At 32.5% G+C, this 16,005-nt stretch overlaps 4 protein-coding genes and 1 pseudogene across 4 annotated transcripts in view; all 5 read right to left on the bottom strand.

The window, feature by feature from the left end:
- Positions 1 to 1,139, bottom strand: part of LOC119612655 (zinc finger protein 557-like) — a 1,149-nt gene extending 10 nt beyond the window's left edge. The window contains exons 1-2 of the mRNA XM_037968485.1: positions 693 to 1,139; positions 1 to 618 (exon numbers count right to left, since the gene is read on the bottom strand). The exon at positions 1 to 618 is cut by the window's left edge and continues 10 nt beyond it. Coding sequence (XP_037824413.1) covers positions 412 to 618; positions 693 to 1,124 — 639 coding nt within the window. The 5' untranslated portion in view covers positions 1,125 to 1,139 and the 3' untranslated portion in view covers positions 1 to 411. The remainder of the gene's footprint in view (positions 619 to 692) is intronic.
- A 278-nt stretch (positions 1,140 to 1,417) lies between these two features.
- LOC119612649 (zinc finger protein 69 homolog) lies at positions 1,418 to 3,871 on the bottom strand. The gene is made up of 3 exons (XM_037968481.1): positions 3,861 to 3,871; positions 1,695 to 2,082; positions 1,418 to 1,630 (listed from the first exon to the last, which is right to left on the bottom strand). The coding sequence occupies exons 1-3, from the start codon at positions 3,869 to 3,871 to the stop codon at positions 1,466 to 1,468; spliced, it is 564 nt and encodes a 187-aa protein (XP_037824409.1). The 3' UTR covers positions 1,418 to 1,465.
- A 2,269-nt stretch (positions 3,872 to 6,140) lies between these two features.
- On the bottom strand, positions 6,141 to 6,769 carry LOC119612651 (zinc finger protein 699-like). The gene is made up of 2 exons (XM_037968483.1): positions 6,427 to 6,769; positions 6,141 to 6,349 (listed from the first exon to the last, which is right to left on the bottom strand). Exons 1-2 carry the CDS (start codon positions 6,595 to 6,597, stop codon positions 6,194 to 6,196), a joined length of 327 nt encoding a protein of 108 aa, XP_037824411.1. The 5' UTR covers positions 6,598 to 6,769; the 3' UTR covers positions 6,141 to 6,193.
- Positions 6,770 to 10,202: 3,433 nt separating this feature from the next.
- Positions 10,203 to 11,112, bottom strand: LOC119612652 (annotated as a pseudogene).
- A 3,569-nt stretch (positions 11,113 to 14,681) lies between these two features.
- Positions 14,682 to 15,594, bottom strand: LOC119612650 (zinc finger protein 596-like; the record flags this gene model as incomplete). The annotated part of the gene is made up of 2 exons (XM_037968482.1): positions 14,682 to 15,050; positions 15,115 to 15,594. Coding segments are annotated over 2 exons (810 nt in total), but the record flags the coding sequence as incomplete, so codon positions are not given.
- Between the last annotated feature and the right edge of the window lie 411 nt (positions 15,595 to 16,005).

The raw sequence follows: 16,005 nt of genomic DNA on the forward strand, positions 1-16,005 counted from the left end.
GATTTTATTTCAAATTTAAAATAGAATTAGAAAATAATTTATTTTAAAAAAACACACAAGTTTTTCAAGATCTTTATAATAATGAACTTGGAAATTATTACTATATATTAACAAGTTTTCTAAATTTACGATATTTTATATTTTCTTTATGTCATATGGAGAGACAATATTCAAAACTCTCTATCTTATAAAATACTAGTTCTTAAGAAAGCAATAAAACTGTTTATTTTGTTAATTCGTTGGAATTTCAATAATTTTGTATTAAATCGTTAAGAAAACTTATTTTGAAAATATATCAGATATAAAGTCTGGCTTCCAGAATATTTTGCCATCAAAAAACTCATTTTCATGCAAATCCAAGTTAGAGAGTATTGAATATAGTCCCTTTTAAAGACTTAACAAAACATTTCATTAGTTCAACAATTCAAAATCAACACTTTCAACATCTACTAAATTCGGCACTGTTTTCGGTATACGCATGCGTTTAGTAGTTCTGTTCTCAAATTCAGCGGCATGCAAACGTTTACAGTGATTGTACATATTGGACTTGGATTTAAAGGTGTTTGGACAATATGAACACTTATACAAATCCACACCGGTATGGGTAGCCATGTGTTCCTATAAAATCAAACACAACACACATTAGGAACAACAAAGCTTTACTACATATTGCGTTAAATGTTGAAACTCACTTTTAACAGGGCTGGCACTTTGAAGGATCTCTCACACACCGCACACTGAAATTTCTTTTCCGCCCGGTGCTTAAAACGTATATGCTTCATTTTGCCTTCTCTAGTTGTGGATACAAAACCACAAAGTTCACAAACATTCCGCTTATCCTCATTTGTATTATGCATATTACGTATGTGATGTTGTAAATTCTGTTTGCCTGTGTAAAATCTCTTACAATATTCGCACTGCAGTGGAGTTTTGGGTGGTTTAACACCATGTACAACTTTCTTGTGCTTGTGCAGCGTGTTAAGGGTATAGACAATTTTGCCACATTGATCACACACATAGGCCCGGGCTGGATTGTGATGATGTCTATGTTCATTTAAGCGTCGTTTACTTGGATATCTGGAAGTTTTTTTTTTTTTTTTTAATAAATAGTTTGGAATGCACATTTTTGAGTTTATTTTTTTTTCGAAAATTTCAAATCTTTTTTAAAAATATTTAGTTTTTTTTAGTTTAAGTTTAACTGAACACTTAATGGTGCTTTTTTGTAAAACTTGAGCTAATTAAAGAAAAGCCTGAGCTTTTGAGGAAAACTTAAGCTAGTGACAGATTTCCTATAAACATTAAAGCTTAAGTTTAAGTTCTATAATGTGAGATGAAAAGGCGGATTTGAAGTGAAATAAGTTACTGTTAAAATTCAAAAAGAGTTTAGTCATTCCTAACAAATAAAATTAAAATTTAGTAGAAATATTTTCTAAATTTTATTAACTTTCTTTCATCAATTAATTTATTAATTTCTCGAGTATTTTTCTTTAGGTGGTTTTGTGCGATCGGCCATCCATTCGGCTCTGTGAAAACGTCTACGATGATGAAACATATTCGCTTTTGATTTGAAAGTTTTACCACAATTCACGCAAGTATACAAAGGTTCTCCCGTATGAGTGGCCATATGTTCCTAAAACAGCAAAACGAGTTAAAAGCCATAAAAAAAGTAAATTAATAAAATAAACTCTACTCACCTTTATATCTTGCGGTCTCTTAAAAGCCTTTTCACATAAATTACATTTATGTCTACGCACGACATCATGATTATAGAGTATGTGCTTCTTTAAAGCTTTCGCTGTGGTCGATATAAAGCCACACGTCGGACAACGATGTTCAACATCATTGTCTGTATGCATATTTTTTATATGTTCGCTTACACTACCTTTCGATGAATACCATTTATTACACAATGGACATTGTTCTGGTATTTTTTCCGGTTTCGGTTCATTCGAATGATCATGTCTGTGATGGAATTTCAAACGACATTTATTACGAAATGTTTTACCACATTTATCACAAATCACTATATTTTGCGGATTATGTGTATTTTCGTGAACACTCAAATGTTTCGCGGTAGGAAATCTAGAATGTTAAAAATGTGAAGAAATTTGATTTTTCATTTCAAAAAGTTTTTAACATTAGAGGATTTTAAATTATGGATTTTGATTGTAAATGTAGTCTTTCTTAAGAGTTTATTAATAAAGAAAATAAGATTATATTTGGGCATCAATATAAGTGTTTGTTATGAAATTATGAATCCAGAAAATACATTATCGAGTCGTCGAAATAAATAAAGCCATGCAAAACTACTTGTATGAAAACACTCCGACGCTATATAAACACACTTTAGACTAGACTATAGACTAGACTATAGACTAGACTATAGACTAGACTATAGACTAGACTATAGACTAGACTATAGACTAGACTATAGACTAGACTATAGACTAGACTATAGACTAGACTATAGACTAGACTATAGACTAGACTATAGACTAGACTATAGACTAGACTATAGACTAGACTATAGACTAGACTATAGACTAGACTATAGACTAGACTATAGACTAGACTATAGACTAGACTATAGACTAGACTATAGACTAGACTATAGACTAGACTATAGACTAGACTATAGACTAGACTATAGACTAGACTATAGACTAGACTATAGACTAGACTATAGACTAGACTATAGACTAGACTATAGACTAGACTATAGACTATGAACTAGACTATAGAACGAGAACTATAGACTAGACTACTAGACTAGCTAGACTAGATCTATGACCTAGACTTATAGAACGAGACTATAGACTAGAACTATAGACTAGACATATAGACTAGACTATAGACTAGACTATAGACTAGACTAGCAGACGACTAAGACTAGACTATAGACGAGACTAGAGCTAGACTATAGACTAGACATAGACTAACTAGATATAGACTAGACTATAGACTAACTATAGACTAGACTATTAGACTAGATATAGACTGAATCTATAGACTAGACGATGACTCAGAACTAGAACTAAACTATGACTAGACTATAGACTAGACTATAGACTAGACTATAGACTAACTATAGACAGACTGTATAACTAGACTATAGACTAGACTATAGACTAGACTAAGACTAGACTATAGACTAGACGTATAGACTAGACTAATTGAACTAAGCTATTGACTAGACCTAATAGACGAGACTATAGAACTTATAGTATATGTCTAGACTATAGTCTATGGGTCTAGACTATAGACTAGACTATAGTCTATGGTCTAGACTATAGACTAGACTATAGTCTATGGTCTAGACTATAGACTGGTTCATTGACTACTATATGGACAACTTATCAAAAGTTTTTAAAGTACTGCATTTACCATGCCTTACTCAGAAGTTTGAAAACAAAATGGTGAAAAATAGACTAGACTATAGACTAGACTATAGACTAGACTATAGACTAGACTATAGACTAGACTATAGACTAGACTATAGACTAGACTATAGACTAGACTATAGACTAGACTATAGACTAGACTATAGACTAGACTATAGACTAGACTATAGACTAGACTATAGACTAGAATAAAGACTAGACTATAGACTAGACTATAGACTAGATTATAGACTAGACTATTGACTAGACTATTGACTAGACTATAGACTAGACTATAGACTATAGTATATGGTCTAGACTATAGACTAGACTATAGACTATAGTCTATGGTCTAGACTATAGACTAGACTATAGTCTATGGTCTAGACTATAGACTAGTCTATGGTCTAGACTATAGACTAGACTATAGACTGGTTCATTGACTACTATATGGACAACTTATCAAAAGTTTTAAAGTACTGCATTACCATGCCTTACTCAGAAGTTTGAAAACAAAATGGTGAAAAATAGACTAGACTATAGACTAGACTATAGACTAGACTATAGACTAGACTATAGACTAGACTATAGACTAGACTATAGACTAGACTATAGACTAGACTATAGACTAGACTATAGACTAGACTATAGACTAGACTATAGACTAGACTATAGACTAGACTATAGACTAGACTATAGACTAGACTATAGACTAGACTATAGACTAGACTATAGACTAGACTAGACTATAGACTAGACTATAGACTAGACTATAGACTAGACTATAGACTAGACTATAGACTAGACTATAGACTAGACTATAGACTAGACTATAGACTAGACTATAGACTAGACTAAAGACTAGACTAAAGACTAGACTATAGACTAGACTATAGACTAGACTATAGACTAGACTATTGACTAGACTATTGACTAGACTATTGACTAGACTATAGACTAGACTATAGACTATAGTATATGGTCTAGACTATAGACTAGACTATAGACAATAGTCTATGGTCTAGACTATAGACTAGACTATAGTCTATGGTCTGGACTATAGACTAGACTATAGACTGGTTCATTGACTACTATATGGACAACTTATCAAAAGTTTTTAAAGTACTGCATTTACCATGCCTTACTCAGAAGTTTGAAAACAAAATGGTGAAAAATAGACTAGACTATAGACTAGACTATAGACTAGACTATAGACTAGACTATAGACTAGACTATAGACTAGACTATAGACTAGACTATAGACTAGACTATAGACTAGACTATAGACTAGACTATAGACTAGACTATAGACTAGACTATAGACTAGACTATAGACTAGACTATAGACTAGACTATAGACTAGACTATAGACTAGACTATAGACTAGACTAAAGACTAGACTAAAGACTAGACTATAGACTAGACTATAGACTAGACTATAGACTAGACTATTGACTAGACTATTGACTAGACATTGACTAGACTATAGACTAGACTATAGACTATAGTATATGGTCTAGACTATAGACTAGACTATAGACAATAGTCTATGGTCTAGACTATAGACTAGACTATAGTCTATGGTCTGGACTATAGACTAGACTATAGACTGGTTCATTGACTACTATATGGACAACTTATCAAAAGTTTTAAAGTACTGCATTTACCATGCCTTACTCAGAAGTTTGAAAACAAAATGGTGAAAAATAGACTAGACTATAGACTAGACTATAGACTAGACTATAGACTAGACTATAGACTAGACTATAGACTAGACTATAGACTAGACTATAGACTAGACTATAGACTAGACTATAGACTAGACTATAGACTAGACTATAGACTAGACTATAGACTAGACTATAGACAGACTAATTAGACTAGACTATAGACTAGACTAGACTAGACTAGACTAGACTAGACTAGACTAGACTAGACTAGACTAGACTAGACTATAGACTAGACTAAGACTAGACTATAGACTAGACTATAGACAGACTATAGACTAGACTATAGACTAGACTATAGACTAGACTATAGACTAGACTATAGACTAGACTATAGACTAGACTATAGACTAGACTATAGACTAGACTATAGACTAGACCTATAGACTAGACTATAGACTATAGACTAGACTAAAAGAACTAGACTATAGACTAGACTGTTGACTAGACTATAGACTAGACTATAGATAGACTATAGACTATAGTCTATGGTCTGACTATAGACTAGACTATAGACTATAGTCTATGGTCTAGACTATAGACTAGACTATAGACTATAGTCTATGGTCTAGACTCTAGACTAGACTATAGACTATAGTCTATGGTCTAGACTATAGACTAGACTATAGACTATAGTCTATGGTCTAGACTATAGACTAGACTATAGGACTATAGTCTATGGTCTAGACTATAGACTAGACTATAGACTAGACTATAGACTAGACTATAGACTATAGTCTATGGTCTAGACTATAGACTAGACTATAGACTAGACTATAGACTATAGTCTATGGTCTAGACTATAGACTAGACTATAGACTATAGTCTATGGTCTAGACTATAGACTAGACTATAGACTATAGTCTATGGTCTAGACTATAGACTAGACTATAGACTGGTTCATTGACTACTATATGGACAACTTATCAAAAGTTTTTAAAGTACTGCATTTACCATGCCTTACTCAGAAGTTTGAAAACAAAATGGTGAAAAAATTGACTATAGAAAAACTCCATAAAATTTCTTAATAATATCTCATTTATTTATAATAACATATAAAAAATAAATGTACAGTTATTTACATTATTAAGGACAATCGGCTATTTTAATCAATAAGTCAGCTTTAGATTTTCCACTATGAAAACGCCTTCTATGATGATAATAATTTGAATTTGACTTAAATGTCGCCTGACATTCAGCACATTTATACAAAGACATGCCTGTATGCGTAGCAATATGCTCCTAAAAGAAGACAGAAAAAAATCCATTTACAAATATGATCACACTGTTCCATATATTCTATTATAATAAATAATTACTCTTAAATCCAATGGCCTCTTGAATGCCTTATTACATAACGAACACTTGTGTTTTCTTTCCTTTTCATGACGAAAGATCTCGTGTACTCTTAAACCTTTGGCCGTGGTTGAAACATGATTACAGATTTTACAACGATGCTCCTCCCCATTGTCATCGTGTATGTTTTTCATGTGGGCCCTTAGACCCTTATGGCCTCGTAGCACTTTATGACAAATAGGACATGTTTGGGGGTCTTTATCTTTTCGTGGATTTTCCGAATGATGATATTCAATGTGCTTTTTAAGTGTGAATTTATTTTTAAAACGTATTCCCACAAATATCGCATATACAGGTGCAAATAGTACTGTGTACAGGCAGGTGAGATGAGAGTTTACTCTTGCTGGGAAATCTAAAACAAATAGAAGTTTGTCGTAGTATAAAAAATATTGTCTGATCTAATATTTACATAGCGGAGTTTTTTTTTCCAATGTATGTAGTTTCAATTATAGGACACGTTTTTGTAACTTAAATATTTAAGAAATTTAAATTTGGCAAATCTTAGAATAGAAAAAATTTTGTCATTAATTCCGGTTTCTTAAAAACATGCAGTGAAAACTAAGATAAACTTTAACTACAAGAAAACTTCCTTTAGAAAAGAAAGTAACAGATTTCCTTGGTCACTGATTTCCTTCATAGAGGAAAGCTTCAGCTGGCAATGAATTTCATTGGACATGTTTCCTTTATATAGAAAAGATTTAGCAAACGATAGACTTTTCTAGCTAACGAATGATTTCTTTTACAGAGAAAAACCTAAACTTGCGATAGACTTCCATTATAGAGAAATACTTAAGTTAACATTAAACTTTCTTTACAGAGAAAAACTTAAACTTGCTAGCAATAGATTTAATTTATAGTCTAGTCTATTGTTTAGTGTATTGTCTAATCTATTGTCTAGTTTATTCTCTAGTCAATTATCTAGTCTATTGTCTAGTATATTCTCTAGTCCATTGTCTCGTCTATTGTCTAGTCTATTGTCTAGTCTACTGTCTAGTCTATTGTCTAGTCTATTGTCTAATCTATTGTCTAGTCTACTGTTTGGTCTATTGTCTAGTCTATTGTCTAGTCTATTGTCTAGTCTATTGTCTAGTCTATTGTCTAGTCTATTGTCTAGTCTATTGTCTAGTCTATTGTCTAGTCTATTGTCTAGTCTATTGTCTAGTCTATTGTCTAGTCTATTGTCTAGTCTATTGTCTAGTCTATTGTATAGTCTATTGTCTAGTCTATCGTCTAGTCTATTGTCTAGCCTATTATCTAGTCTATTGTCTAGTCTATTGTCTAGTCTATCGTCTAGTCTATTGTCTAGTCTATTGTAATAGTCTATTGTCTAGTCTATTGTCTAATCTATTGTCTAGTCTACTGTCTAGTCTATTGTCTAGTCTATTCTCTAGTCCATTGTCTCGTCTATTGTCTAGTCTATTGTCTAGTCTATTGTCTAGTCTATTGTCTAATCTATTGTCTAGTCTACTGTCTAGTCTATTGTCTAGTCTATTCTCTAGTCCATTGTCTCGTCTATTGTCTAGTCTATTGTCTAGTCTATTGTCTAGTCTATTGTCTAGTCTATTGTCTAGTCTATTGTCTAGTCTATTGTCTAGTCTATTGTCTAGTCTATTGTCTAGTCTATTGTCTAGTCTATTGTCTAGTCTATTGTCTAGTCTATTGTCTAGTCTATTGTCCTAGTCTATTGTCTAGTCTATTGTCTAGTCTATTGTCTAGTCTATTGTATAGTCTATTGTCTAGTCTATCGTCTAGTCTATTGTCTAGCCTATTAATCTAGTCTATTGTCTAGTCTATTGTCTAGTCTATCGTCTAGTCTATTGTCTAGTCTATTATCTAGTCTATTGTCTAGTCTATAGTCTAGTCTATTGTCTAGTATATTGCCTAGTCTATTCTCTACTCTATTGTCTAGTCTATTCTCTAGTCTATTCTCTAGTCTCTTGTCTAGTCTATTCTCTAGTCTATTGTCTAGTCTACTGTCTAGTCTATTGTCCAGTCTATTGTCTAGTCTATTGTCTAATCTATTGTCTAGTTTATTCTCTAGTCAATTATCTAGTCTATTGTCTAGTATATTCTTTAGTCCATTGTCTCGTCTATTGTCTAGTCTATTCTTTAGTCTATTGGCTACTCTATTGTCTAGTCTATTGTCTAATCTATTGTCTAGTCTATTGTCTAGTCTATTGTCTAGTCTATTCTCTAGGCTATTGTCTAGTATATTGCCTAGTCTAATCTATAGTCTATTGTCTAGTCTATCGTCTAGTCTATTGTCTAGTCTATTATCTAGTCTAGTCTATTATTGCCTAGTCTATTCTATAGTCTATTGTCTAGTCTATTCTCTAGGCTATTGTCTAGTCTAATCTCTAGTCTATTTTCTAGTCTACAGTCTAGTCTATTGTCCACTCTGTTCTCTAGTCTATTGTCTAGTCTATTGTATAGTCTATTGTCTAGTCTATCGTCTAGTCTATTGTCTAGTCTATTATCTAGTCTATTGTCTAGTCTATTCTCTAGGCTATTGTCTAGTATATTGCCTAGTCTATTCTCTACTCTATTGTCTAGTCTATTGTCTAGTCTATTCTCTAGTCTATTGTCTAGTCTATTCTCTAGTCTATTGTCTAGTCTACTGTCTAGTCTATTGTCCAGTATATTGTCTAGTCTATTGTCTAATCTATTGTCTAGTTTATTCCCTAGTCAAATATCTAGTCTATTGTCTAGTATATTCTCTAGTCCATTGTCTCGTCTATTGTCTAGTCTATTCTTTAGTCTATTGGCTACTCTATTGTCTAGTCTATTGTCTAATCTATTGTCTAGTGTATTGTCTAGTCTATTATCTAGTCTATTGTCTAATCTATTGTCTAGTCTATTGTCTAGTCTATTGTCTAGTCTATTGTCTAGTCTATTGTCTAGTCTATTGTCTAGTCTATTCTCTAGGATATTGTCTAGTATATTGCCTAGTCTATTATATAGCCTATTGTATAGTCTATTGTCTAGTCTATTGTCTAGTCTATCGTCTAGTCTATTGTCTAGTCTATTCTCTAGTCTATTGTCTAGTCTATTCTCTAGGCTATTGTCTAGTATATTGCCTAGTATATTCTATAGTCTATTGTCTAGTCTATTCTCTAGTCTATTGTCTAGTCTATTCTCTAGTCTATTGTCTAGTCTACTGTCTAGTCTATTGTCCAGTCTGTTCTCTAGTCTATTGTCTAGTCTATTGTCTAGTCTATTGTCTAGTCTATTGTCTAGTCTATTGTCTAGTCTATTGTCTAGTCTATTGTCTAGTCTATTCTCTAGGATATTGTCTAGTCTATTGTCTAGTCTATTGTCTAGTCTATTGTCTAGTTTATTCTCTAGGATATTGTCTAGTCTATTCTCTAGGCTATTGTCTAGTATATTGCCTAGTCTATTCTCTAGTCTATTCTCTAGTCTATTGTCTCCTCTATAGTCTTTACACTAGTCTATGGACTACTCTTTTAAGTTGTCCATGAACTAATCTATTAACTACTCTCTGCTCTAGTCTATGAACTAATCTCTTGACTAGACCATGGGATTAGTTCTATTGGCTGGTTTATTGACTAATCATAAGCTTCTTCTTTCGATCATAATTTGGGTCACTTTGCTGAAATTCAAAAGCAATTAGAACTATTTAGCAAGTTTTTAGCAAAAGGTTTATTATATTCATATATCAAATATCTAAGAGTTAGCAGTAAAACAGTAATAATACAAAAACGTTTTATCCTTGGGATAATATTTTATTACAAAAATTTTTAGTAAGGTTAACCATACCTCACCTGTATACAAACATAATTAAAACGATTAACCCTTTAATAGGGAGATGTATATAAAAAACAATTAATTTAAATAAATTACAACTATTGCAAATCAAATTGAGCGGCGGTTAATAATTGTGAATTCAACAGAGTAGGATTTGTTTGAAATTCCATTGTAACATTAACTTCGGGGGAAATCGTAATAAGATGTTCATGAGATTCACTAGTCGTCTCAATAAAACGTCTTTTGAAGCGAATTTTATTTGCAGCTCCCGTTTTAGCCTGCTTTATTATATTAGGAGGCATGGCCTGTTGCTTATAGGCTGCATATTCAGCCTTATGTAAACGCTGACGATGTTTATACATATTGGCACTAGACGAAAAGGTCATAGGACAATTGGGACAGGTATATAAGCTTCTCCCGTGTGCACAGAAATATGTTCCTGTGAAATAGTACAAATATAAATTGATCAGGGTGTATTTAAAAAAAAAAAAAAAACAGTACTTTTTCACTTACTCTTAAATCTTGACCCCTTTTAAAAGCCTTTTCGCACATATTGCACTTGAATTTCTTTCACACTTATGATTTAAATAGATGTGACGCTTAAGGGCTCGTTGTGTAGTTGATACTTTATTACAAATATTACAACGATGTTCTTCGCCCATATTATCGTGCATATTTTCATGTGGGTCTTTAGACCAGCCAAATTGCGATACCATGTATTACAAATGGTACATTGTTGAGGTTCAGGTTTTACCTCAGAATGTTCAGATTCTTCATGTTTTTTCATATTGTAATTATTCTTAAAAGTTTTACCACATTTATCGCATATTTGTCGTTTTGTTGGATCATGACTATGCATGTGTTCACGTAATTTACTTTCAGAAGGTAATCTGAAAATGAAATGATAGTGATTTTGTATAGTATTATTTTTGCAACATTAACAGAGAATAATGAAATTTCTCTTACCCTAAGTGGCTTTTACGAAGACGAGTTATTGACAGAGTTCACTGGTATACTACATACATATAAGTTTGTGTCATTAACAAAGAAATTTTGAATTTCCCATTTACTTTGCACCAACTAGTTTAAGTGAACATTTTCCGACAAATATGTTTCATTTAACCGCTAAAGAAAAACCAATGTATTGAAAATGCTTCAGATAATAGAGTGTTAATTCAAAATTCGAATGAAACTATCGAACATTTTTTATCAAAATAGCTGATATCTCGAAAACGATTTAGTCATTTAGGTTCATATTGCTAAACAAATTTTGAAAATTGTCGAAAATAATAAAATTTTATTTTAATTTTTGGACCATAAATTTCAATTTTCTAAAATTTTTAAAAAAGATATAATAACTTTGACAGTTTTAAAATTCTAACATGATTTGTAGATTATTTTATCATGTAAATTTTCGAAAATTTCAAAATGATCCTCAAACGAACAAAAATCCAGATTAGTTCAGAATTAAGTAACAGAATTTCTAAAAGGTGTCGTCGGTTGACTGTTGACATCGGTATGTTCAACTGATAGATCATATGAATAAAAAATTTTAGAATTGATCCGATCATTGATCCGCCCATACTAGAGAAAATTAAATAATTTACCTGAATATTTATAGGAAATGCCTTTGGTTAGGGTTATTTTTATACCCAAGGACGGGAAGGCAAGCCAAACGATTCTAGAACTATTAGCCCATCTTCTGATATCTTTAAAGCACGTGAGAGACTGATTATTCTAATTGATACTCACCACATTAGTGGTGTACAACATGCCTACTTTTTGGGTAAATCTGTTAAGAGTGCGCTACATAAGGTGATAAGTTGTATTGAGGACGACTTGAAAATGAAGATTACCGGGGATGTTTTATCTCCCCTATTGTGGCTACTACTGGTTAACGGTATTCTAAAGCTATTTGATTCAAAAGGCAAGAAAATTGTGGACTATGCAGATGACATTGTGTTACTAGCCAAAGGAAAATTTCTATCCACGATCAGTTACATCATTATTATTAGATAAGCTCTTGATATGAGCGAAAGCAAAAGGACTGGGCGTTAATTCTGTGAAACTTGAACTAGCATTAGGCTGCCAATGTAAGATAACGTCGAAATAATCTTTCATAGAAAGAAAATACGCAAGAAAGGACGAGAAAGGCATTCAATGCATAATACCCATGCAAGAATTCTATAGAGAAGAATTGGAGTCCGCAACCGGATATGTTAAATTGGATTTACACATTCTTATGGTTGTATAGTTTGGTGAGAGGTCTTGAGAAATGACAAAGACCTTTGAAGAGAAAAACCTCTAATGGAATTTCCAACTAGGGACGATAGGCTTTTATCTGATAGACTGTTAGATGGGTCTGCAGTTTTTACGGCGGGTCCAAGATGGATATAGGTGTGCAATTCTCTCACAACTCTTTCCTTAGTGAATCGATTCGGCCTTTATTCCACTCTAAATTTTACTTGTTAAATTGTTATTTTTAGAGTTTTGTTTCTCTATCTTTGGATTTTCACACACTACGAAGGGAATCACAATGGACCTTGTGGTCTCCGAGTGGTGTTCTCTAACCTAAAACTAGTGCCTTCCCTCTAGAGTGGTGTGTTACATCAACAAAATTAATCAACATAGTTAATCACCCTTGAATTTCGATTCTATTTCCACATTAAGTTACGCAATGATCGAAAAAAGGGTATTCCAACACAAATCAGAATCGTAAGAAGATGAAGCAATTCCATTTCGTTTCAATGCTTTACGATTGTGTGTATTATGCATTACGATCGTAGTTACGTTTTTTAAAAGTTGTTTTCTTTAGTAACGGAGTATCGATTCGAAATGCAAAATATCAAAGTTGCCAATTGGAGACATTGCAGAATAGTGATGAATTTGTTAATGACTCAATGTTCTAAAATCCCAAATTGTCGGCGTTTTTGTGATACATTGGTGCAATATAAGCTATGACCTTTTTCGATCTTTTCCTTGGCAAAAGAACTGCTTATTTTTGAGAACAAGAACGAATCAAACAAATCCCAATTTCCTGTTTAAATCATAAGCATATTCCAGTGAGAACGCTCATCATAGATCAAAAAAAGTAGTTAAAAACAAGTAAGAAAGTATAGTCGGGCGTGGCCGACCATATGATACCCTACACCAGTTATGAATATTAAATGTGATTTATTTCTCATAATAAAGCATTTATCTTCAATATTCCCTTGTTCCGATACATTTAAGCAATTTATGGATGAAAAACTAATTTTCTGAAAGAGGCTTTGTATGGGGGCTAGGGGCAAATATGGACCAAGCCCGATAACATTTTGTGAATATATTTATATTTACATAATATTTTATTTTGCTGAATTTCATCGCGATATTTGTGTTTATAAGTTAATTTAGGACATTCAAGTAATTTTCAGAAGGGGGCTTTGTATGGGAGCTAGGGTCAAATGGGGCCCGATCTTTATGAAATTTGGCAAGGTCATCAAGACTTCTATAAAACTTAGTTGTTCCGTATTTTATCGATATATCTGTATATTTAACATAATTATGAGCTCAAAAGCCCTTTTCGGGGGGGTTCTGTTCTATGGGGGCTAGGTGAAATAATGGACCGATTTTAACCATTTTCAATAGGCTTCGTCCTTGGGTCAAATAAAACGTGCGTGCCAAATTTCATCTAATTATCTTGAAAATTGCGACCTGTAGCTTTCGCACAAGGTTTACATGGACAGCCAGCCAGACGGACGGACGGACATAGCTTAATCGACTCAGAAAACGATTCTAAGCCGATTGGTATACTTTAAGGTGGGTCTAGGACGAATATTTTTGTATGTTACAAACAATATACCACACACAAATCCAATACCCTCCCCACTAAAGTGGTGTAGGGTATAATGATAATGTCTAGGCTATAATCGGGTTGAAAATAAACTTTAGAATAATTACTTTCTAAATAACATAGGCCAACAAATTTATAACACAAAAGTATACTTTTTCTAAAGGATTAAGCAGCGCTACATCCGAATCTGGCCTCAAAATTAATTCAAAACATGAGGTTTTCCAGATATCGAACCGAACTTCACACAATAAGTAAATTTTTTTAATTTGAAAAAATATTCAAAGAATGTTTTTCTAAAGTTTAATTAAAATTCATTAATAGATACATAATAATTTCTTACCTTTTTATAGAAAAATTCCAAATATTCACAAATTTTAACTTTGTCTCTGCCGATGAATGTTTCAAACTTGGGTGATTTTAATTTAAATCCTTGTTAATTCCAAAATTAATAACCATACACCAGATAATTGAACAATCCATCCATGATTGTTTTGTATTTGACAAACTAAAACATATTTATTTCTAAAAGGAAGCATATCTTTTATAAGAACAAATAAACCTCTTAAAAACTTCTCCATTATTATAGTACTTATTTATATTCTTCTGAAAAAAAAAACATAATTTTTACACCTAATGATTTAATATTATTATTTCTTATTTCTAATCATGTAATTTAGCCAAATTTGGTGCTATAGTAGTATATTGTGATGTTATAACAAGCTGTTGATTTAACAGGGCCGAAGTGGGAGGCATAATAATTTCCGACGACTGAGGTGGATCAACAATCATACGTCTTTTAGTGCGCACTGTATTTGGCATAGATTTAGCTTGTTTTATGATATTCAAGGCCAAAGGTTGTTGCTTATGTGCCGCGTACTCGGCCTTATGCAAACGTTGACGATGTTTGTACATATTGGCACTAGAGGAAAATGTCATGGGACAATTGGGACAAGTATACAAGGCTTCACCTGTATGTACAGAAATGTGTTCCTAGAAAACAAGTTAAACATAATTATTTTACTTATTTTAGGGCATTAAAAACCAAAATACATACTCTCAAATCCTGTTCTCTTTTAAAGGCCTTCTCACACATGTGACATTTGTATTTGCGTTCACATTCATGATTCAAATAGATGTGCCTTCGTAGAGCTCGTGCATTTGACGATACTTTATTACAGATCTGACAACGATGTTCACCTCCAATATTTTCATGCATAAATTTCATGTGTGTTCTCAAGCCCGACATGTTGCGATACCAGGTATTGCATATTTTACATTGTTGAGGTTCTGGTTTAATTTCGGAATGTTCGGAATTGACATGTTTTTGCATACTGGAATTACAGGCAAATGTTTTGCCACATTGATCGCAAACTTTTTGTCTGTTCGTATCGTGGCAATACATGTGTTTACGCAGTTTAGCTTTAGATGGCCATCTAGTTGATTCGAGTTGAAAATTATTGGAAAAATGTAAAGAGACAAATTGAAAGATTATTAGAAAATAAGTGTGTAAATTGTAATAAACATTTCTCTTACCCTAAGTGGCTTTTGTTGGTTGGATGTTGGTTATAATTTTTTAAGGCAGATTTTCACTTTAAGTTATTGAAATGTTTATTTAAAATAAAATATTGACTTTATTAAAATGTTAACGCACACAAACATTTGAAAACGTAAGAAGTAAAAGAAATTTTTGAACAATTGTGAGTAACTATAACCTAGGAATTTCTTTCATTACTGTCCCATGCGAAAACTATAGTCTAGCTTATAGTCTAGTCTATAGTCTAGTATATAGTCTAGTCTATAGTCAGTATATAGTCTAGTATATAGTCTAGTCTATAGTCTAGTATAGTCTATAGTCTAGTCTAGTATATAGTCTAGTATATAGTCTAGTCTATAGTCTAGACTATAGACTAAACTAGACTATAGACCAAACTAGACTATAGACTAA

The sequence above is a fragment of the Lucilia sericata genome, unplaced genomic scaffold, assembly GCF_015586225.1.
Source record: "Lucilia sericata isolate MDLA Ls3-8-SP2 unplaced genomic scaffold, ASM1558622v1 Contig001784F_arrow, whole genome shotgun sequence".
Lineage (NCBI taxonomy): Eukaryota > Metazoa > Arthropoda > Insecta > Diptera > Calliphoridae > Lucilia > Lucilia sericata.

What these genes read in the sequence shown, in the direction of transcription:
- LOC119612651 (XM_037968483.1), bottom strand. Translation starts at nt 6,597, where the DNA reads ATGAAAAACATACACGATGACAATGGGGAGGAGCATCGTTGTAAAATC. An exon ending in AGAGGCCATTGGATTTAAGA is followed by an intron (nt 6,350 to 6,426) that starts GTAATTATTTAT and finishes GTCTTCTTTTAG; the next exon opens with GAGCATATTGCTACGCATAC.
- LOC119612649 (XM_037968481.1), bottom strand. An exon ending in AGAGACCGCAAGATATAAAG is followed by an intron (nt 1,631 to 1,694) that starts GTGAGTAGAGTT and finishes TTGCTGTTTTAG; the next exon opens with GAACATATGGCCACTCATAC.